A 24,561-nucleotide genomic window follows, 5' to 3' on the forward strand; every position below is an offset into this window, starting at 1 on the left:
ATACACTTTATTTAGTTGTCACGACAAATAGATATATCAATGTAAAGCATTTGCTTCAGATGGCTGGGAAGTTATGTTCAAAGCCTGAATATAATGTAAACTGGTGCACCTGATTTGAGCATAACACAGGTGCTGCTTTGACGCTGACAAACAGGTCACGCGCTCTGATTGTACCCAGATTAAAGTCATTGACGTGGGTCATGTAAGAAATCAGTTTTCACGGTCAATTTTTATATTTGTCTGCGATGAGCTGAATATTTATTCAAGTAACGCCTACAGAATTTGAAAGGAGGGTGTGAGATTGAAGGGCGTGCGCGCCTCCGCCTGCTGAAGTCAGCCCATGCGCGCTCCCGTGCTGTGTAGAGGCGAATGCGGCGCTGCAAGGAGGCAGACCCCGAGACTTCAGCCCCCCTTTTCAACACGAAAATAACACGTATTTCGTTCCTTACGAACGTCTTGTGAGGAGTAACATTCTGCGCTAACTCTGTAGGGTAAGACCATCACATTTGTTTCTCTCTTTGCGGCTATGTTAGATAAAGAGCAGTTGTGGATGTAATTTTTGCGCCTCCTTTTCTCGGTGTCTCAAAATGGCGGACGCGGCCGTTGGAGGAATACTTCAGCTTCTGTTTTTTCTACATTAGTCATGAATATATCGACAGCTGCAAACTGTGTGTATTGGGTGGCCGTATTTATTGCTATAAATACAATAAATTATCCACTTAGGTATGTAGTTTAAGCTGCTTGTTAGAGGTGTAACGTTATGTTGTCGGCGAATCAACACGTCGTTTCATCAATGTCATGTTAGCTAGCAACAGTTGGCTAACGCCCGTGTCAACACAAATCTCTGTTTTACCATCTATAAACGTCACATTCAGGGTTGGCGTTGCCGTATCCACTTTGGTTTGGGTAAATGCATAAAAAGTTACATCAATCATATGTTCGTTTTTTACATACCGGTTGAGAATAAGGGTGACGAGGGCTGTGTTTCAAAACCTAGTGAACGTCCTACCTAGACAGCATATTTGGGGTTAGATATGATCGAAAACTAATAAACAGACATGTTTATTATTCAAACGTGCTTCAAAATTTCAAATATCTTGGTTGTCTTAACTTAATTTGATGCTTTACGTTACCTAGACAACGTATTTATTCGTTTACTTCAAGGTTATATGAAACCACCGAGGTAAATGGCAATTATTAAATTCCTTTGCATATAAAACATGCTGTCTGGGCTGAGCCAAAGGTTTGGACCAGTCGGACCGGTACCTGTGTCGAGCTGGTCCCAAATGTAGGTCAGCTGATTCTTTGCATGCAGACGCGATACTGCTCCGTTCGTTGGGACACTGTGATGGATGGTCTGTAATGTTGTGATGTGATTATCACTCCTGCAGTATTTGGTCATCTTTCCAGTCCAAACGCTGTAGGCAGCGCTACTGCCCAACTAACTATATCTTGCATGCAGATGTAAACATGCCGACGAGGCAGGTGTATGCATGTTTCTTATCAAGGTGTGAATGCTTTGAATAGCCTAAATGGGGTACCTTGTGTACTTTGGATGTACTCTAATCGTTATGGTTTAAGCTTTTGTGCCAAGTTTGCTGTACACTCCTCCTAGTTGTGCATGACAGATGTCATGCTGGCTGCGACTTGCACGCATTTTATGGCTTGGATGAAGCGGACTGAATGGCATATATAATACTGTTGAAAAGTTTGATTGGTAAGACTTTTTAATGATGAGAAACGAGAATAAAAATCATCTTTCAATCAAAAACAAGAATAAATCAAAAATACAGTAAAACTGTAGTAAATAGACTTGGATGAAAAACTAATATTTGTTTTGTTCTTTGTTTTTACTGTATTACTGTTTGTTTCTTCAATAATTGTTTGAGGACTTAACTTACATACTGTTTCATTGTGATCTCAAGTTGATATTCAGCTCACGTCTGGTCATCTTTTGAACTCTGTGCCTTTCAGATGTGCTGCTACTCAACATTCCCTTAGTGGAAATGTACTGTGATCCTGGCAATTCCATCAAGGGGATGTAAGAAGTGATTACTAGTCCAAGCTTTATTGGCTGGCTGTCTTTACCAGCTCACACAATTCCAGAAAGAGGGAAGTTTCCCTTTGCCATCTGTCTTAAACAAAATAATCTATTAAAATGACAGACTTGCAGGACTGTTTGGGTTTTTTAGATACACAGGAGATGATGGGGACAGATTACACTTATTTTATCATGCAACATTTGTGTTATATTAGTATAGCCTAGGTCCTTGTTGAACATCTCGCATTATCTTAATACTAATAAACATTTAGCAAAAAACAGCATATAAGCAAAAATAGCAAAAAAGAGTGCAGCATGTGCAAGATTTCTTTTGTTTCATTCTTTGTCTTAATAACATGCTCTTGTTAGTGCTAATCTTTTTATAGCAGTAACGGGTAATCATTACTGGACTGTTTTGCCTCAGTTGTGTGGTTCGGCTGCACACAGACAGATGGTTGCTAGAGACCCCTCCAAGCCCTAGGCTGAAATAACGTAGGATAATTGTGTGTTTGTGAAGTCCCAACAGGCAGTTTGTAATGACTGGGATGGAGGTGGCGTGGCATGGCATGAAGTCCTGATTTTGTGGGTTTGGTGCGCTCACTGGATGTGCATCTCCAAAGAAGAGGCTATAATGTGTTTCACTGCCAGTGGGGATCATTAATGCATTCACCATGGCAACTAAAAGCTCTGCTGTTTGATGTGTGAAATGTAGATTTCAAGATGGTGGTCAGCTGGATGGATCAATAGCATCTTGTGCCTGTTTTGATTCTATCTACATGCTAAAAAGTCCAGGATTATATGTTATGGCTCAGTTTGGTACAAAGTATGGTTAAGACATGTGGCCTGAACCTGTTTCTCTGACCTTAATCTAATTTTAAAAGATTACAGTTATTGTTTCAGAAGTCCCAAAGCTCTTTCTCATATGAAATTGTTCTTGAAGCAATAAATGTAATGCCACTAGTAAACTGGGTCTGCTTGAATTGGGTTTCCTCAGCTGCTGTTAATGTTTTGCATGGCAAAGACTGAAAAAGCTACTGTGACTTTACAGGTCATATTTTAACGAAACATTCCAAAAAAAGAAGGGATGAGATGGAAGATAAAGAGCTCTTCTTGCTCTTTGCATATCATTCACATTCCTGGCATCGTGTCCCGGCTGCCCTTGCTGTTAAGAGAAAAAAAGGTCTGGTGTGCATCACGTGTATCGCTGCTGGGATTGGCAAACCTACGGAGGCTGTCATGACATGCTGATTTTCTCTGTATTTTTCAGTGATTATCTGATCTATTGTAATGGCAAGCCTGTCAGCATATGCTCGAGTTGTTCATAGTTCAGGTGGTGCTTAGGTTCCGGCAATTTATAGATAAATGTTTGGTGCAGCAGGTCAATTGCTGATAAGGACTGTTCTCTTTATTCTTTTTAATAACATTTAGTTTAAAAGCACATTAATTCACTCAGTCAACTGCTCTTGTTTTTTGGTCTCAACTTAGGGTCTCTCTTGCTCAGTGCTGAACCTGTCAGATTTATGTGTGGATAAATGTGTGGAATGACGTTAAGTGTTAAGGGCTCGGTTGAAGAATTCAGTGTGCTGCTGCCTTGTTTATCATGAGTAGTACCATAGGCTAGGGCTGCACGATTTGGGGAAAATATATAATTGCGATTATTCTGGGTAAAATTGCGATTGCGATTTAAAATGCGATTATTGTTATTATAATTTTTTACAAATGAAAAGTGTGTGTATATAACATTTTGTTTTTATATTAATGTGACTAATAATAATAATTATGATTATTATTACTGCTAATAATATTTTTAAAAATAAGAAATATTACCATTACAATAACGTTTTCATAATTACAAATAAAAAAGAGTATGTGAGAATAAATATAACAATATAATATTAATACTAATTATTATTATTATTTTTGTAATATTTTACAGAAAACTTATTTTACAAAAAAAAAAAAACTGCTGGGTTACCTATAGACCCTTTTACAGCCCACGTGATCAAAGACAAAGAGTTGCGCGCGCATTTTGGCAACGGAAGTGGTGTTGATCCCTATAGTGGTTCTAACGTGTTAGTAACTCCAAAAGTTTATCAAAACGGTTTCCCAGCATCAAAATGCCTGGCTGTTGCGTTTTCGGTTGCACTAATCACTATTCCACCAATGGGCTTAAGTTTTATAGGATTCCGACAGGATCACGGCCGTTTCAGAAGAACCGGCGGTACGAAGGCGATTAAACGCATTAATTGGAACGAGGACATAAAAATGCTCGCATAAAAAAAATTATTTGTAATACTGCACTTGAAACTTAATTATTTATAATAAACCTCCCAACATTGGCTGCCACTGGTGTGTATAATGTAACCCCCACCCCTAGATTATCATATCAATTATCACAGTACTTATCAATTTTATTAATAGTTTAATTGCAAAATAACCATCTGAGAAATGTATGCAAGCAACATAGTTGCTATTAAAGTACTATAGCATTACAAAATTAAACTTTAAACAGAAGTGTCGACACATACGAATCAATAACAACATAAAATGTAAGGAAAAGGATAAATGTATGTCTGTGTGAAGAATAAGAATAAATGTAGAAAATTGTATTGGACATTCTGTACATTTGTGTTTATTTGTGTTGCTTAATCCGCTCACGTAGCTTGACATGCTGCTGATTCTCGCCACAGTTTGTTGCCAAAATGCGCGCGCATACGTTGCTAAAGACAGACTAAAAAAACATTAGAAAGGTCTAAGCCTAAGGAGTTATTCTTAAAGTCTGTCTTTAATATGAAATATGAACCTCTTGTGCATCCACTGTGGGGGAAAAACTCTGTACATTGAAGAAAAACATGGATTGCCCAACAAATTTCTAATTTTTTAAGTGTATTAAGTTTTAAAATGCATTCAGCATTATTTTCTTATTATTGATAATAATATCTTATTATTGATTACCCAAAAGTTTTTAAAGGGATCCCATGGTGTTGAGACTTGTATGGCTTAATATAACATAAACAATGTCTCTTACTGAATTATGTAGTAGAAAACCCATGAAAGATCTACATTATTTAAAAAATCGATTTTATATTTGGACCTGTAATGCCTAATGTATCCAGCAGAGGGAAATATCTAGGTAGGACGATGGGATAGGGTAACGTGAGGAAGAGAGGCAGGATGTTTTGGTGATGATGCATGATTGGTTTGTGCATTAAAGTTTGAGCACAAGCTCAGTGAATTAACCTCAATCTTTAAACTTTCACTTTTAAGACACATAGCATTCGCTACTTTTGTTCACTAATACAACTTGAAGGAGAGAATGAAGACGAGTGCGTGAAGTCGGACAGCTGTTTGTAAATCGGCTGTACACTCATTATTGCGGTGCAACGTGAGACTGAATGACTGCACTCGAACATGTCCACTATGGTGTCGGACAACACTACAAATGGCCGTCCCTTCAAATAATGCCCTATTTCAGGGTATAGGGGGTCGATTTCAGATTCAGCCCCTGTCGTGGAGACTGAGCAGCCCAACATCTCGATTGAGACAGCGCAGTCTCTCAAGTGTGTGTGCCCGCCCGCCCGCCGATCTGTTTGTGACTTGTGTAGGTGAGTTTGTGTGCACATGTATGTTTGAGTGTGTTTCAAGTACAATTACAAAGCAATTCATTGGTTTTGTTTAACTCTGAAACAATTTTCGAGTTGCGTTGTGGTAAAAATAGCTACGGGTAGCGCCAGCTGATTGTGTAGTGCAACCACTCTACGTCATCAACCTAGAACGCAAACAAAATGGCGCCGCCCATGGTCCAAATATAAAATCGATTTTTTTAAATAATGTAAATCTTTCATGGGTTTTCTACTACATATTTCAGTAAGAGACATTGTTTATGTTATATTAAGCCATACAAGTCTCAACACCATGGGATCCCTTTAATTCATACCCGTCTGAAAGACTGCGAGTTTGAGTCCCTTATAACGTGCGTTTGAAGCGTTCATAAACCTGTTTAACAAAACACAACGTTTAATAACGTTTTACCTCACTTTATATCGTCAGTCGAGTGTTTGTGAGCTGATGTGGCTTCTCATCAGTGAGGCAGACGATGCTTTCTTTTATAGCATTCTATCTCAATCAGCACTGCATTATAATATACTTTATTATTATGAAAATACCCATGACGGCTTGAAGAACTCAAATACACCATATTTTGCTGCAGTCGTGTTTATTGTCGTCATGTTTAGTCAAAGCGTCTCTATCTTCTGTTTACACCCCGTTAGCTTCACATCATGGATTTCCGGAAAACTAACGTCATTACTTCTCTGAGGCAAATGTGGCGTTTTCCACTCGAGGGTGCCCTCTGGCTTTCAAGCAGCTTTTATCACAGAGCCGCTCTTCGCTAACACATTTATTTATTTAATTAAAATCGCAGCCTTTGAGCTTTCATAATCGCACACAAGCCAAATCGCGATTGCGGTTCGATTTCGATTAATCGTGCAGCCCTACCATAGGCCAATAAAAAGATCCAGGTCTCTTAGAGGCTTGTAGTGTTTACTTTAGGGCTGCCACTAACAACTATTTTTATTTCGATTAATCTATCGACTAATTTATCGATTGACAAATTTATTGCCATCATTTTTAACAATTTTACTTAAAAACATAATTTAACTTGACACTTTGTCATTCAGTGGTGTACTATAAAATGTATAAATGTAAACAACCTCTTGAAACAATGTAAAACTAAAAGGTACACGTTTGTAAACCAACATGACAAAAAGAATATCAGCAGATACTTTTTATGTAGAATAGTGTTGTCACAATACCAAAATTATGACTTTGATATGATACCAGACTAAAATACCTCAATACTGATACTGAATCAATACCAATGACAAAAAACTGTAAAAATTAACTTTGATGGAACTTATTCTTCATTGTTTTATCCACAAAAAAAATGTAACCCTAAAAACTCACTTGGCCAGAATGTTTCTGCCCTGCTTTTCATTCACTCTGTGATTAACTATGCACTGATTCTTAATAAATATATTAAAGTTATTCAGTCAAGTGTGGGGAGATTTTCTATTTTCTTTTGTTGTTTGATTAACATTCAATCATACAGAATGTTAGGTCCAGCTCTTTAAGAGCTGCACAGACATTTAGTGTTACACATGATTTGTCGCTCAACTCTGTACACAGCCAATAAAGACATAATCGACTGTGTTTGCCTATATACTTACCAGGATGTGCATACTTACATATTTTTGATAATTTAAACCCAATAATCCGCAAAACTGATGTTGCTCGCTTCAGGTCAGAGTCTGGCAGTGTGAACAAGTCCCGGGTGCGCTACACTTTATTTTCTAATGCAAAGTTTCTGTTGTTTTTAGGGAACTGTGGTAGCAGCTCACTAGTGTTGTCAAAAGTACCAACAGAAATACCAAATTAAGATATCGCGTAACGATTCAGTACTGAATTTTTAAAAATGTGACTTTGAGCGCTGTTGAGCTGTAATCTTAAACACCTCTGACTGGTCATTGTGCTCACACACTCATCAAATATGTCTGCGATTGGCTACCATAATCAGTGCTTCACAAAAATGTTGTAAAATTACATCAGTCACGCTTTTCACAGAGCGCTTGCACAGATACACAGAGCGTTTAAATGCAGGTGTCCATTATTAGTCATGCTTTGCTGTTTGAACAATGGTAAAGTGGAGCACTTTGTTAGCGGGATATTTAACTCAAAGAAACTTATCCTATATCAGATTAATCAGATACAAAATAAACATATTACAAATTATATCTGCACAAAACGATGCAAATGCACTAGTGAACTTGAAGTAAGTTATGTGCTATTCAGACTCATGCGGTGGACGTGCACTTCCTGGAACAATGCAATGAAACCCGGCAACTAAACCCAAATAATTCACAACATTTTATTACAATATTGTTCTCTTTAATATGACAGTCCCAATCATAGTCATTAGTTGTGCATTGCTGTTTGAGCTGTATGCGCTGAAGATGATCACCGGCACGCTTTACTACCGCATTCATTGTAAAATGGTTCCAAACATAACTCTGGCCTGCTCACTTAATTTTTCCTCATGTCTGCTTTACACGTTTTGCAGTTGAGCAGCACACACACATGCATGACCCTGCTTAAACAACAATTGGTAAGTTCTATAAATTAAACGTATTAACGTCTATTAATAATCGATTGCCAATTAATCGTTAACATCCCTAGTAATAAGTATTAAACAATAAAAAAACAGCAATAATTTAGGAGCGCGTGCACAACATGAGTCACGCATTCTGACTCGCGCATGTAACTTAGTTCAAGTTCACTTGTGCATTCGCATCAGATTGTGCTGAAGTAATTTGTAATATTACATTTATTTTGTGACGTTATATATGTGATCAATCATATAGGATGCGTTTCTTTCAGCGAAATAAAACGCACTAACAAATGGCTTCAGTCAGTAATGGCTACCGGTTTTCATTCAGTTTAGCACATACAGAGCAATGCATAATAACGATGATTGGGACAGTCATATTATATAACAGAAATGAGAACCCTATTTTAATAAATGGTTGTAAAGTCATCGGGTTTAGGTGCCGTGTTCAGAGCGTTGTTCCTAGAGCGCGTGAACACCATGCATCTCCCATTCTGAATATGACTATCAGCAACTCAATTCAAGTTCACTTGTCCATTCGCATCATTTTGTGAAGATATATAATTTGTAATATTTTGTTAACTTTATATAAATCTGATTAATCTCATATAGGAAGCTTTTTGTTGAGTGAAATAACGTGCTAGCAAAGTTTCAGTGTAACTTACCGGTGTTGATTCAGCGCATCCGCTTCAGCTCGCGCAGTTCAAACAGCAACGCACGACTAATAATAACTATGATTGGGACTGTCACATTACATAACATTAATGAAAACAATATTTTAATAAATCGTTTTGAATTAACTGGGTTTAGGTGACGTTTCAGCACGTTGCTCTTGCAAGTGCGTCCACAAATTCTGAATAACAGATCTGAGGCGGCGTTCGTGTTGTATTACATGTTATATTTGGTTATTAAATAAGTAATTTAATTAAGTTATAAATAACATCGACTAATTTTACAATCCCATAGCCCCTTGTTTAGATAAAAAAAAATCCTTCTCATTCATTTGGTGAAGAACATGGCGTTTTGAGCAGCATTGCACATCCAGTCATGCTGTCGGCTATAAGCCACTGCTGTAGACGCATATTTCAGTATTATGGTTAACGATTAATCGATTAATTTATCGTTAATTTAAACGACAATCGATCATGGGAATTTGTGAAAATTGACATCCCTACTCGTTACTGGAAAAAAGTAGTCCCATTTGAGTAGCACGTTAATGGCATCACTGGAGGTAGTGAATGACACCAAACCACATTGCCAGGGTTGACCAGCAGTTGTGATCTTCAGACATGTAGTGTGCACTTGGCTTTAGTATGTATTTGACCTTGGAGCAAACTTGCAGTACTTTTGCCATACTAACTGCACAGTGATCTCTTTTAAAGGAGAGAAATTCAGAGGCCTGCTTGTTGCTGTCAAACTGTGTATCTCACTGGAGTGCAGAAGTAGGTTGATGTTAAAATCTGGGTCAGCGGTCCCTTTTACACGTGTATAGAGCTCCCAACAGGGGCAGCAGGAGTCCGTAACAAAACGCTCCTCATGGCAGCCGATAGAGTGGACTGAATGCAGGCTAGAATGAGTTGTGAGCTAGGGGAAATAGAGCAGATGGAACACCTGATGAAATGTGTATTATCCCCCAAAGCTACCGTCTGTGGAACAGGGTCAGTAGCGTATTTCCACTGTTACCTTAAGCCTGTTTGAACACTACGCATTTGGACTGTGCTTATTTACATTCTGATTCTGACCAGGTGGTCTGTTGTTATAAATGACAAATGTCTTTTTTTTTCACTCCACAGATGCAAGGACTGTCTGGTTGGTAGATGCCTGCAGGCTGTCAATGTGTGCTGTTCCTGAAGACAGTCTTTAAGGAGAAGTGTTTGGGGTGAGCTGCTGACCGTCCTGTGAGCCGGACCCGGCGTCCTATCTCTGATCTCCTGCCAAGGAGACAGCAGTTGCTGCGCACTCTACACCTGACCCCCATCCCCGCCCCGTCCCCAACTCCACCATGGTGCTGTCACAGAGGCAACGTGACGAGCTGTAAGTTCACAAACCTTATCTCTTCTCACTCGAAGATAGGATATGCATTTATAAATGTGTGTTAGATATCATCATTGAGTGCTCACACCTCATTCCATTTTTGACCACAGTGAAGAATAGTACGGATTTATTGGGGGGTTTTAGAGTTGAAAAGATCACTGGTTCACTGTCATGAGGAATCAATGAGAAGATGACTTAAGGAGGTCTAGACAAAGCTAAGATATAAACAACCCATGTGTGTCCCATCAGGATAGAAGTCATTGCAATAGGTTTAAAAGAGCTTGTAACCGCTGTGAGAAATGTTTTAGATACATTGATTCCATGTGCTGTTTTAATCTAGTCACTGAAAAAAGACTACCCTTTGGTCTGATTATTGAGTTGTCTTGCAGTTGTATGAGGATAAATCTGCTCTGAGGTTCCACACAGACTGTAATTAACCTTTGAACGTGCACGAGTTGGACAGATAAGACTGTTTAATCATCAGTATGAGGTAATGAAGGAGAGATTTAAATAAGTTTATATGTAAAGCTTTTTACCCCTCCTCCATGGGAGAGGCTGTAGCTTGGCTTTCAATGAACAATCTAATGAAGATATTGATTGCAGGAGCTTATCATTTGTTATCCTGACCAAAATGTGAGAAATACTCATTTTCTGTTTGGCTGTTGATTTTAGAGGGTTATGGTTGATGCTCTGATTTACTCACTGCAAAGTTTTTTTGTGTTCTTTGCTTGGAGATAAAAAGAAGTTTGAAATATGTTTGGAGCGTTATTCTGTTATCAATCGTCCACCTGTACTACTGAGCGCCGAGTTTAGATGAATGTGTATGTGCTTGTACACTTTCTTCTCAATAACAAAATAAACACAAAAAAAGTAACACTGGTGAAAAAACAGCAGCCAAGAAAGCAATTGATTATAGAGAGATTTGGATATGTTTGCTCCAGCTCTGTAATTCAGCACTCCAGTCGTCATGTCATGTTTATAGATTTCTTTAAAGCAGCCAAGTTTAATGTGGAGTTTATGTTTAGATCAAATTAATGTTGTATCATATACTGATTTGCCAAAGACCCATTGAAGCCGCGAGCAGGTTTGTAACTCTCTCAAATTTGGAACAAAATAACCTTTTTTAACGGCTGGTTTGCAGTTACCACATTTGGATGTCGTGGTGTGATCTCAAAAAAACAGTATTAGGTTATTTCTACAAATTATATTATACATTTCATAGTGACATTTTGTGGGACATGTGGAAAAGCTTGTTTTGTTTAGGTGGCTAATTCTTTGCCTGTATGTTGAGTGAATTTAAAATTATCATGTGGTGTGACCACTGCAGTGTTTTCCATGATAGATATATGTCCTAGATTGGCATATTTTTATCCAATTTGGGTAATTTACAAACATTTCAGATAGGGCTGCACAATTATTTGAATTTCTAATCGCGATACGATTATGTAATCATTCAAAGCAGCGATTACATAGGGTCCCCGCGGAGTCTTAAAAAGTATTACATTTCAAAATCAAAATATAAGGCCTTAAAAATTCTTAAATTCGCGGAAGCATTGCGTTCTAGGTCTTAAATAAAAAGAATAAAATAGAATAAAAGATCCAATAAATGTCATAAAAGCAATGTAAAATAACTAATCGAGTGTCTAATCCAAATCCAAGTCTCCTAAAAAGACACAATATTTGGGTTTATCTGACCAGTTTTACCCTGGGCATGATAAATTAACGATCGATAATTGATTGTTAAGAATATTGTTGGTCACGTTAATTTGTTATTGATTAATCAAATGCTGTAAAAAAAAATCTAATGCAGGTTTCATTGCGTAGTGAGTCTTGAAGCAATTAAATTAATTTCACTGTGTTGCAGCAATTAAACATTTTACCACCAGGGTTCAATATTTGACACCATACTCGGTTATCTGTGATCTTCCGTTTTGATTTCAAAAGAATAATTATGAAGGTCACAGCAAAGTGTGGCGTGAGACCATTTTGATTTAAAAAAACGAAATAGTTCACTGCAAACATTAGGATGCTGTGTATAAGTACAACACGGCCACGACTCAAATTATCTACCATTTAGGGCTGGGACGGTATGGATTTTTTTTTACTGCGGTTGAAAAGCAAGAAATTCCCACGGTTCAGCGGTAAACCGCTTTTAAACCCGTGATATTAAAAAAAGAAGAAAAATGACGTGCAACAGGCGTGGCGCGGCGCCCCCTGTTTGCGTCTTGTGAGTGTCACACACATTAATCTTTTTCAATAGTTGGCTCTGTAAATTAAATTGAGAGTATAATAATGCATGTATGCTATTTTTATTTTTTATTAAATTTATTATTTTATTATTATTTTATTACACCTTTTATTATTTAGGGGCGGCAGTGGCTCAGTGGTTCATGTAGGTTGTCTACAAACCAGAAGGTTGGTGGTTCGACCAAGTGTCGAGGTGTCCTTGAGCAAGACACCTAACCCCAGCTGCTCCCGACGAGCTGGATGGCGCCTTACATGGCTGACATCGCCGTCGGTGTGTGAATGGGTGAATGTGAGGCAAAAATATAAAGCGCTTTGGATAAAAGCGCTATATAAATGCAGTCCATTTACCATTTTAAATACTGTACTATATTCCATATATATATATATATTAGGGTTGTGCCGATAGACGATAGTATCGTGTATCGACGATAGGCAGAGAGATCGCCGAAAGCTGAAGCTGTTGGCGATTTCAAGGCGATATTTGGCTCGTTCCCCATGAATATAATAAATAAATAAAAATTATTATTAAATTAAAATATTATGATCGTATTTATTATTATTATTATCATCATCATTACATTAATTGTACTTATTCTGCTTAGCCTTACTATTCACATCAACATCAAAGCGTGTGGTGTTGCACTCACAGGCTACGTGCCGCATATATACTGCGAGTGCAACACCACACGCTTTTAAAATGTAAAAATGAGTTACTCTTCAGTGAAAAAAAATGTTTTTTTAAAGACGAAAAAACCACATAGTTTCAGAATTTAATTGCAAGGTGATCAACCTAGCCCTATATTCACAAATTCACATAAGCCACGGCGAAAACGGCATCATCATCATCATCATCAGGCTAAAGCATTTTTTTTTTCATAAATGTACATTTATTTTATACTTATAATAATACAATAACAAATTGCTATATTATAATTATAGGCTATAGCCTATACATTTGAACAGAGCAATCAGTCAAAAAGTAAAAGCAGCTTTATTTCAAACGACTTAACTTCGGAACAACAATGAACAAAAAATATTGCACTGGCCGTTAAGCTAAGATTTCTTGTTAAAGTGCAGTGAAATACTTAAATGTCAGCAGACAATGTATTTTCTAATAATGTGTTTTAGCCCTTGCCCGCTGTATGGGCTACAGAAATAAATAGTTTATTAAAATAGACAGGCTGTGACACCAGGTTGACGGTAGCCTAAAAATAATAAATAACGAAATAGGCTTTAATAAATAAAAAACACAATGAAAGAACTCAAATAAAACGGCAAAACAATTAAATCACCTCAAATGTATAGGCTACTCGAATGAACTTATTGCTAAAACAAACACAAGGCCAGAAACAATTAAGACAACAATTATTGTTATGCAATTCAGGTATCTATTCCCAAAAATGTTTTGTATAAAGAAAACCAGCTGGTTTGAGAAGGTTGCGGTGGGGAGTATGTTGCCCGCTGCACTGAACACGCGTTCCGATGGAGCCCGTTTCACACATACTCCGTCTGCAGTGCGTGTGCGGTGCGTATTTTTTTCCGTACCCATGTTAACGGATGACAGCTTTCATACTGCACGCGGATGCTGTCCGTCAGTCCATTCCAGGAGCGGTGCGTCTGCAGCAGTGTACGGATCGTTTTCGTACCGAGTCTATTCTTTGCTGCGCTGCGGTGCTGCATTAAAACGACAGAACATTGTTCGCATTAAAATAAACAGGTAGGCTATTGACGGAGGCTATTATTTAAATTGTATAATTTAAAATATAGGCCTACTCTTGTTTCAAAGTCAACACATGGCTTTTTTTCTCAAGTTAAGCAAGGAAACGAGACTGCAGGATTTCCTTTAAAAGGTTTAAAAACGAAAGAAAAGACGAGAGTCGGCTGTTTTTGAATAGCCTATTGTAAGTTTCTAATTTAAAATGTTTGTGATTTAGGCTATAACCTATGTTTAAATGTTTTGCCACTTGTGTGAGCTAAATCTAAATATGAATAAATTAATTGAATAAAATGCTGTAGGCTAGTAACGAGCCATGTTCAGTAAAAACTTTTGGATTTTAAATAAAAAATAATGAATAAATGCTGTGTTTGTGGTATGCAACAGCCGACCAGTTGCACACGGATTGCTTCACGGATGAACCTAAATAATACAAACACAACACATCTGGTTAACTAGAAGAGCATCATTTCGATTGTTAAATAAGAGGCGATCTGGCGCTCGTTGCCGCTGTTTTCAGTGCTGCAGATTTCTCTCGTGGCTCGTGCATGTGCAGAGCACTTTAATCTAACTTTTGTATTCGTTCCGGTAAAATCACGAAACAAAATGCACAAAAACTGTCCCTGCTCTTCATGTACAATCACTGATGATATTCGGTTTTAATGAGAATTTTTTTGAAAAAAGAGGATTTGAAGTGTGCAAATCTATGCCTTTATTCACGTGAAAAATCTGGACACTAACGCTATATTGTGTTTAGATGCATCCCCTTATAATACGCCATAAAGTGTGTATCATATGCACACAAAAAACTGCGTAGCCTACCATTTGTAAGCCAAAGCTCATTTTGACGTATACATTCCACGAGATTGCACACTCGTACTATACGCATTTTCGTGAGACTGTCCCACCCACTTTTTAAAACAAAGTTATGCCACTGAATGCTCCGCCCCGACGCGATAAGATCGCATATCGGCGATCTCACAGGCTGACGATATGACGATTGGAAAATTAGGCATATCGCCCAACACTAATATATATATATATATATTAGGGATGTCAACGATTAATCGATGATCGATTAATTGTCGATAAGACATTTGATCGATAAGACTTATCGATCATCGATTAAGCAGGGTCATGCGCGTGCGTGCGTGCGGCTCAACCGCGAAACGGGAGGAAAAATGATGCGAGCGTGCCCGAGTTCTGTTTGGGACCATTTTACAGCTGGAGTTACACCTTCATCATGACTGCAAATTTGCATGTGCGTTCGCAGCCTTTTGTTATGTGCAAATGTAAGTTGTAATATTGTGTTTATTTTGTGCAGGCCTATCTTTAGCTGATTTATCTCATAAGGATGCATTTGGTTAATAATTAACGTTAGAGGCGCGGTAGTAAAAGCGTGGCGATCAGCTTCAGCTCCAACAGCACTAATAATGGCTATGATTGGGACTGTCATATTACACAACATTAATGAGAACACTATTGTAATAAAACATTGTGATTGTTAAGTATTTGGGTTTATTTGCCGTGTGTTTCATTGCGTTGATCCAGGAAGAGCGCATGCACAACATGAGTCAGCACTCTGACTCGCGCATAAAACTTGTTCAAGTGCACTTGTGCCTTCGCATCAGATTGTGCTGAAGTAATTTGTAATATTAAATGTATTTTGTAACGTTATATATGCGATCAATCATATAGGATGCGTTTCTTTTAGTAAAACGCACTAACAAATGGCTTCAGTCAGGGATGGCTACCGATTTTCATTCAGTGCTTCAGCTTTAGCGCATACAGAGCAATGCATAATAACGATGATTGGGATTGTCATATTATATATCAGAAATGAGAACACTATTTTAATAAATGGTTGTAAAGTCACTGGGTTTAGGTGCCGTGTTCAGAGCGTTGTTCCTAGAGCGCGTGAACACCACGCGTCTCCCATTCTGAAGATGAATATCAGCAACTCAATTCAAGTTCACTTGTCCATTCGCATCATTTTGTGAAGATATATAATTTGTAATATTTTGTTAACTTTATATAAATCTGATTAATCTCATATAGGAAGCTTTTTGTTGAGTTTAATAACGTGCTAGCAAAGAGCAGTGTAACTTACCGGTGTTGATCCAGCGCATCAGCTTCAGCTCGCGCAGTTCAAACAGCAACGCACAACTAATAGGCTAATAACTATGATTGGGACTGTCACATTACATAACATTAATGAAAACAATATTTTAATAAATCGTTTTGAATTAACTGGGTTTAGGTGACGTTTCAGCACGTTGTTCTAGCAAGTGCGTCCACAAATTCTGAATAACAGATCTGAGGCGGCGTTCGTGTTGTAGCCTATTACATGTTATATTTGGTTATCAAATAAGTAATTTAATTAAATTATAAATAACATCGACTCATTTTACAATCCCATAGCCCTTTGTTTAGATAAAAAAATCCTTCTAATTCATTTGGTGAAGAACATGGCGTTTTGAGCAGCATTGCACAAAATTATACTGTCATGCTGTCGGCTATAAGCCACTGCTGTAGACGCATATTTCAGTATTATGGTTAACGATTAATCGATTAATTGATCGTTAATTTAAACGACAATCGATCATGGAAATTTGTGAAAATTGACATCCCTAATATATATATATATATATATATATATATATATATATATATATATATATATATATATATATATATATATATATATATATATATATATATATATATATAATATATAGCCTACATTTTATAATAATAAACGTGCAAACATCAATTTCATAAACGTGTGTTTATTTTCTGTCAGTGGAGCAATACACACAGCCTGTAAAACATTTAAATGATTTTAAGTAAATAATGGTAATCTTAAGAATATAAGAAAATTACATATTTGTTTAAAAAAATATTTGTTTTATAGCCTTTTGCCCCGCAAAGATGCGTCATGCCGGTCTGTGCTTTAAGATAAATGAGCTGGATAGACACGTCTCAAATATCTTCGTCTTCGTTTTCTCCTGATGTTGCAAAGCAATTTTATCTTCCACAGGGTTAAGACATTTAGGCTATGTTTGATCATGCACTGCTAGAGAAAACGAAAGTAAAACCGCTGGGCGCTTGAACTGCGCTGTTCAAATAAACGTGCCTCAAGTCTGATAACAAGAACAAACTGTGTTAAATAAAATTTCGTCCTACAGTGTTTTTCTATTTTACCACAGTAAAAGATGTGAACGGGTGTAATAGACAAAAACGAAAGGAAGAAACGTTTATAATTCTCTGCAAAAATGAGTGCGCCGCGAGTGAAGATTTGGTAAAAGAAACGGTAGGTCCCGTGGGATAAAATAGACTAACGTTAGGCCTATTGTTAAAATTCACGGAAATCGAAATATCGGTTGACCAGATTGAGAATGCAAATGTTGGGGGCGTACATATAAATGATCCCCGACCCCAACGCTTGTGTCACGGTTGGGTTTATGTTGAGAAGCACTTTTTTTCCCGTTGCTTTATGGATTCACATGATTTTACATAAAAAGTAGGAAGCAATGATGTTTGAGACCCACAGTATGTGATGTCCATGTACTGAACTCTTATTATTTCACTATGGCAAGGTTAATTCAATTTTTCATTCTAGGGCACCTTAAACTTCCCTCTCTGCATAGATTCTCTTACATAAATGTGAACAGTGATTTTACACTGGCAGCAAATGCTGGACATTTTTGTGAATACTGATGGAATACTAGGGGGCATCTTGATGCTTTACTGCTGGATTCATTAGACAAAAGCAGAGGGGAAATGGAGTCAGTGACAGGCTGACCGCCTGCCTCAACAGTTTTCCTTTTGGCTGATTTCATACAGAACACATGAATGGAAACTGTGTTTTCCTCAATGCATAGAGCACAGCTGCTAGTCATACAAAAATTATACTTTAGTTTAGAATATTTTCTGGAGAACAAAAAGAGTTTTGTCAATTGTAAGATGTGTTCTCCATGGCCTACTCTTTAAATTTTATTTATTCAGTGTTTGTTTTACTTGCCTGTCTAGGTTTTTCTTGTAAATGTAGTAATATATTTAGTTTAGATAGATTTGAAAGAATAGAATTAAAAAGCATTACGAAAGCCGTGTCAGGATTCCTGCTTATGTTTATCTTGGTCATACGGTTGCGCAACATCTTAAAATGGCTGTATATACTTACAAAGTCATAATGGAGTCACTCGTACAAGAGCACATTGTTTGTGCATTAAACACTTGGCAGATTGAAGCCTGTGAGGATTTGTTTTAAAAATAAACACACAGCACACTACTCTGTAGACACAAAGTGTTGGTATAAGGGAGTTGTGGGTATTTTGATGGAAGAATTGCTGTTCTCATGTTAACAGTGTCTCAGGAGTCATTGCTCTCCTAGAGCGAGAGTTTAACTCGTTCAGTGTGAGCTTATAGGTCAGGTCTTCCTTTAGGAGCTAAATGTTGTTGACTGCGGTTGAGATCAAATGTGCTCTCAGCTTGCTCCAGGCTGTCTGTATTTGGTTGTGTTGCTTGAATCTGTTATTAGATCTTACCACCTTTGGCTTTGGGATTTTATTCTAATTAAACAGATTTGCAAGTTAATTGAGAGAGTATTATTTAGACTAGACCAGGCAAGCTATGTGTAGATAATGCCTTTCTAAGTCTGGACAGCAACTTCAAAATCACCTTAACACTGAAATCTATTACTCCATCCATATAAGGTTCAGCAAGACCTATAGGGATTAGCCTACTTGAGCTAAACACAACATTTAAGGGAATTTTGAATGAAACCACAATGCTTATTTTATCAATTTTTATTATTGCTCTGTCGATCTCAGATTGGACCAGAAGTTATTTTCCCATGACGTAGTTTGCATATCATGCATTATGAATGCATTCTCCCATTCTCCCTTTTTTACATTCACATAATTCCAAACATTTTTGTGTGTGGTTGTCATTTTATTGTGACAGCCGTAGGTTTAGTGCTGTAGGTGTGGCAGGTGTGTGCAGGCCTGGTCTCTTGAGACCACCTCATTCTAAAGCTTAGTTTCTTTGCCAGCCCCTGGCGAGCTCTGATGGAGCTGCTGCCAGCCAATCAGCAGGAATCCAAGCTCCAGTATGGAATTAATCTGCAGACTGGCACACGCAGGAGGTGATGGTCCTTCTGCTGCTCTTAGGGGCTTTACCCATCGACTTAGATGCTACCTCAGAGTCTGCATCTCTAAAGTCAGTCTAGACTTCAGATTGAGATTTATTGTTATTGTGGAGGGCTGAAATGAGGTAGCTGAAATGCCAGAAATTTAGAGGTTAAGAAAAGGTTTAGGCAGGGGGTGTTTGCAATTTTCTGCTTACGTAGTTGTTTATAATTAAGAGATTCCCGAGGAGGAGCTGAGCAAAGCTTTACACACACAATACATGCATTAGTGCCACAGGCAGTCAGAGATTACTATGCCAAACACCACTCCTTCATACCGGAGAGGAAAAGTGAATGCGTAATCTAAAGCTTCCTCCCGATAGAGTGTGGAAATCCCACTGCTGCTGCCTGCTTATGTTGTGTGTGCATTCGTGAGATTGTGTCATGGCTCAGGACTTATTGAAATGATAGTAAACAAAAATACACAGCATTAGTGCTGACACCCCACTCTGCTAGTCATCTTAAGAGGTGTGGCCTCTGCGGAGCAGCCCAAATCTCATTAACACACTGTCAAAGTGTATGCGAGACAGCTGGCTCAACACTCCCATGCTGTGTGCACGCACATCCAATTGCATGTGCCCTTTACACACACTAGCTCAAGGTCTGCTGTCTCTGAACTGCCAGAACATGGAGCATTTGCAATTAACCTACATTCATTATCACTAAAATAAGACTGTTCATTCATTTATTTGATTGGCTTTCTCTGTAGTGTCTGATTTTCTGGGTATAGGGTTTCAGTTTTCAGCATTGAATGATTTTCAAAATAAACAGGTCGTCAGGGTGTTCTGAGTGTTTTAGCGTGTTGGCAGGCTGTTTTAGTTTGTAGCTAAAAAGCAAGTATATTCAAATGATTGTGCTCCCCCTCCTCATATCCCCCTGAGATAAGTGGTCAGATGAGACCAAAATAGAACTTTTTGGTCATAATTCCATTTAACGTGTTTGGAGGAAGAAGAATGATGAGTACCATCCCAAGAACACCATCCCTACTGTGAAGCACTTGGGACAGGGCGACTGCACTGTCTTAATGAGAGGAATACCGGGGCTGTGTATTGTGAGATTTTGGGGAACCCTCAGTTTCCTTCCCTCAGTTAGAACACTGAAGGTGGGTCGAGTCTGGGTCTTCCAACATGACAATGACCTAAAGCACACAGCCAGGATAACCAAGGAGTGGCTCTGTAAGAAACAAATCAAGGTTCTGGCGTGGCCTAGCCAGTCTCCAGACCTAAACCCAATAGAGAATCTTTGGAGGGAGAATCTCAGTGACAGGCCAGAAACCTGACTGATCTAAAGAAGATCTGTGTGGAGGAGTGGGCCAAAATCCCTCCTGCAGTGTGTGCAAACCTGGTGAAAAACTACAGGAAAGGTTTGACCTTTGTAATTGCAAACAAAGGCTACTGGACTAAATATTAACATTGAATTTCTCAGGTTCAAATACTTATTTGCAGCTGTATTAGGGCTGAACGATATTCTGTTTTAACAGCGACATTGCGATGTGAAGGGTAGTAGCCCAAGGTGTATTTACGGTAGCACACAGTAAACACACAGAGTTTGTTGCTGGAGTGACATGCACGTTCCTCATGCCTGCACAGTGATTGGTTCGCTGTTTTGATTATTTGGGCTACATAAAGGATTATGTTGACCAAAAAGAGTGTCTTGCGGCCACAAAACAAGAAAACACCACCAATTTGTCTGATCACTTAAAACGGCACCACAAAGATCTTTACGGCGAATACAAAGCAGGGCTTGACATTAACGCTTGTGCGGGACATGTGGATGTCTTGAAGGGACAAGTGAAAGAGAATTTTACTTGACTGACAGACAAGAGCCTGATTAAAACAAAAAATAACTAGCGAATCACCAAAATGCAACAATGTTTGTGCATTAATTCAGTGTAAGTGGTGATCCATTGTGGATAATATATAATGAACTGATGATAAGGTTGCGCTGTTCACGCTCGTGCAGCCTCTCGAGGAGAAATTACAACACTAGAGCGTTTTCTTGAATACCATCACGACTGAAAATGACACTGATTTCATGTGACAGTTCCAAAAAAACTAATTAACATTTACTTAGTCACTTACATTTTAGATCCAATATTTAGTGTTGTTCTATTTCAGCAGTGAAAATCGTTTACAACAGACCCGTAACACGTCTTACTCAAGCGGCAACCTCCCGCGATCTCTCCTGAAGCCAATACAGAAGTAATGTAAACTGCAATTCCTCAACTGGCCACTAGGGACATGCTCCAGAAGGGAGCAGAATCTCATTGAACCCCATGTTAAAATTCCCAAATTTAAAGCAGAAAAAAACATGTTTACAGCCTGGTACAAATTGTGGTTATGGCTTATAAGGCTAATTTTGATCTTCATGACAACTGTGAGGGGGGTGAATTTTTTTATAACTCATTCATTTACGTTATGTTAAAGCCTTAAAGTTCTGCATAATTAAGGGCGTGGTTACAAGTGGATAGCCATTTATCTGCCATCTATAGTCATTGCGTCACCTCAGCTCCGCGCACATCCCGCCTTTTTGCCCATTTTCTGTTATGCGGGAGTGACACGCGATGACTCGCTCACAAGATGGCAACGCCCAGCTCGTCCCTACTTTAAAGGGATCCCATGGTGTTGAGACTTGTATGGCTTAATATAACATAAATGATGTCTCTTACTGAATTATGTGGTAGAAAACCCATGAAAGATCTACGTTATTTAAAAAATCGATTTTATATTTGGACCATGGGCGGCGCCATTTTGTTTGCGTTCTAGGTTGATGACGTAGAGTGGTTGAACTCCTCAATCAACTGGCGTTACCCGTAGCTATTTTTACCACAACGCAACTCGCAAATTGTTTCAGAGTTAAACAAAACAAATGAATTGCTTTGTAATTGTACTTAAAACACACTCAAACATACATGTGCACACAAACTCACCTACACAAGTCACAAACAGATCGGCGGGCGCGCACACGCACACCTGACTGCTCTGTCTCAATCGCATGCATCATCACCAAAACATCCTGCCTCTCTTCCTCACGTTACTTTATCCCATCGTCCTACCTAGATATTTCCCTCTGCTGGTCACATTAGGCATTATAGTTAATCTACTATCAACAGTCTATCTAGGGAACAGGATGTGTTGAACAGGATATCAACACAGGGAATAGATTGAGGGTTATGTATGCGCGCGCAGTGCGTGCGTGTGTGTGTGTGTTCGCGCCGATCTGTTGGGGTGTGTGTGTGTGTTCGCGCCGATCTGTTGGGGTGTGTGTGTGTGTGTGTGTGTGTGTGTGTGTGTGTGTGTTCGGGCCGATCTGTTGGGGTGTGTGTGAGAGTCTGTGTGAGAGAGAGAGTTTGTGTGCACATGTATGTTTGAGTGCGTGAAGTCGGACAGCTGTTTGTAAATCGGCTTTACTCGTTATTGCGGTGGACCGTGAGACTGAATGACTGCACTCGAACATGCACTATGGTGTCGGACAACACTACAAATGTCCGTCCCTTCAAATAATGCCCTATTTAAGGGTATAGGGGTCGATTTCAGATTCAGCCCCTGTCGTGGAGACTGAGCAGCCCAACATCTCGATTGAAACAGAGCCTGTCGTGCGCGCCCGCCGATCTGTTTGTGACTTGTGTAGGTGAGTTTGTGTGCACATGTATGTTTGAGTGTGTTTTAAGTATAATTACAAAGGAATTCATTGGTTTTGTTTAACTCTGAAACAATTTTCGAGTTGCGTTGTGGTAAAAATAGCTACGGGTAATGCCAGCTGATTGAGGAGTTCAACCACTCTACGTCATCAACCTAGAACGCAAACAAAATGGCGCCGCCCATGGTCCAAATATAAAATCGATTTTTAAAATAACGTAGATCTTTCATGGGTTTTCTACTACATAATTCAGTAAGAGACATCATTTATGTTATATTAAGCCATACAAGTCTCAACACCAGGGGATCCCTTTAAGCTTCAGAACGGCTTATCGGAATCCTATGGGTGACATCACTGACACTACGTCCATATTTTTTTTACAGTCTATGGTCTTACTCATAGCAACAAGTGTGAACGATTCAGCGTTTGAATGAATCGTTTGAATGAACGACTCAGTGACTCACTCATTAAGACGGTCACCTGCTGCCACCTACTGGAGGTTTAGTTTCATGTTTGCACATGCTTTCCAACATTTCTTTTTGTCACTTGTAATGAAGCTGACTTATTAGTGAAATTTTTAATATCACGGAATGGTAATTACTAGGGATGCACGATATTATCGGCACGACATCGGAATCGGCCGATAAACGCTTAAAATATAAAAATCGGCATCGGCCGATATGAAAACATTATGCCGATATGCCTTTCCGATATGATAACGTGTTGATATGCGCCTGCAATAACTCACGTGTGCAAGGAGTGCTACAGCGATGAGACCATGTCAGCACTGCGGTCATTCTTCAAGTGAAAACAAGAAAATACATTGCATGTACAGTGATATTGACTGTTTTTAAATGCTGCCTTGAAATTCTGAATGCACGTACAGAAGGACGTGACTGTCAGCAGCAGATTTGCCACGTTTTCACAACAAAACTAGCCCAAAACAAGCCCAATCGCGTCTCCCCACTCTCTAGCGCGTGCTGCAGCCTCCACAGCAGCAGAAGCTCTTCCAGGTCCTAGTGCCCTCCAGCTAGACCGCTATATATATATACATGTAGTGGGGGCGCTGTTGTTACAGTAATACAATGAAAAGTAGAATACACAAATAAATTGAAGTTACTTCTTGTTCTGAATAAACAAATCAGTAATGATGTCATAAATCACAAGCATGACACTTGTAAATTAAATACTTTTATATACAGTGTATTAATCTGTAATAAAATTTTACGAAATGGATGATGAAAAATAATCCAAGGAGCTCTACAATAATTGTAGAATTAAAAGACAGCATCAATGGATGTCATGCCACCTCCACTTCATGTGCACAAACGTTAAATCCAAAAATACAATATTTAGGTTACAGCTGCATCTGGGGTGAAAAATTACTGACTTTATTATTGTTATTTTCAGAGCTTTTAATATACTCTTATCATAAAAAGAACTTTATTAACATTTATTTATCTTCAACAAGAATCCTTTTAGTAAGGATACCACAGAAATCTGAAACCAGAATGAAAAAAAATTGTTTTTGCTCA

The 24,561-nt window shown here is 38.4% G+C and overlaps 1 protein-coding gene across 1 annotated transcript in view; it reads left to right on the forward strand.

The window, feature by feature from the left end:
• Nucleotides 1-310: 310 nt before the first annotated feature.
• Nucleotides 311-24,561, forward strand: part of pafah1b1a (platelet-activating factor acetylhydrolase 1b, regulatory subunit 1a) — a 61,216-nt gene continuing 36,965 nt past the window's right edge. The window contains exons 1-2 of the mRNA XM_067450626.1: nucleotides 311-491; nucleotides 9,998-10,238. Of these exons, the coding sequence (XP_067306727.1) occupies nucleotides 10,207-10,238 (32 nt within the window). The 5' untranslated portion in view covers nucleotides 311-491; nucleotides 9,998-10,206. The remainder of the gene's footprint in view (nucleotides 492-9,997; nucleotides 10,239-24,561) is intronic.

The sequence above is a fragment of the Pseudorasbora parva genome, chromosome 8 (assembly GCF_024679245.1).
Source record: "Pseudorasbora parva isolate DD20220531a chromosome 8, ASM2467924v1, whole genome shotgun sequence".
Taxonomy (NCBI): Eukaryota; Metazoa; Chordata; class Actinopteri; order Cypriniformes; family Gobionidae; genus Pseudorasbora; species Pseudorasbora parva.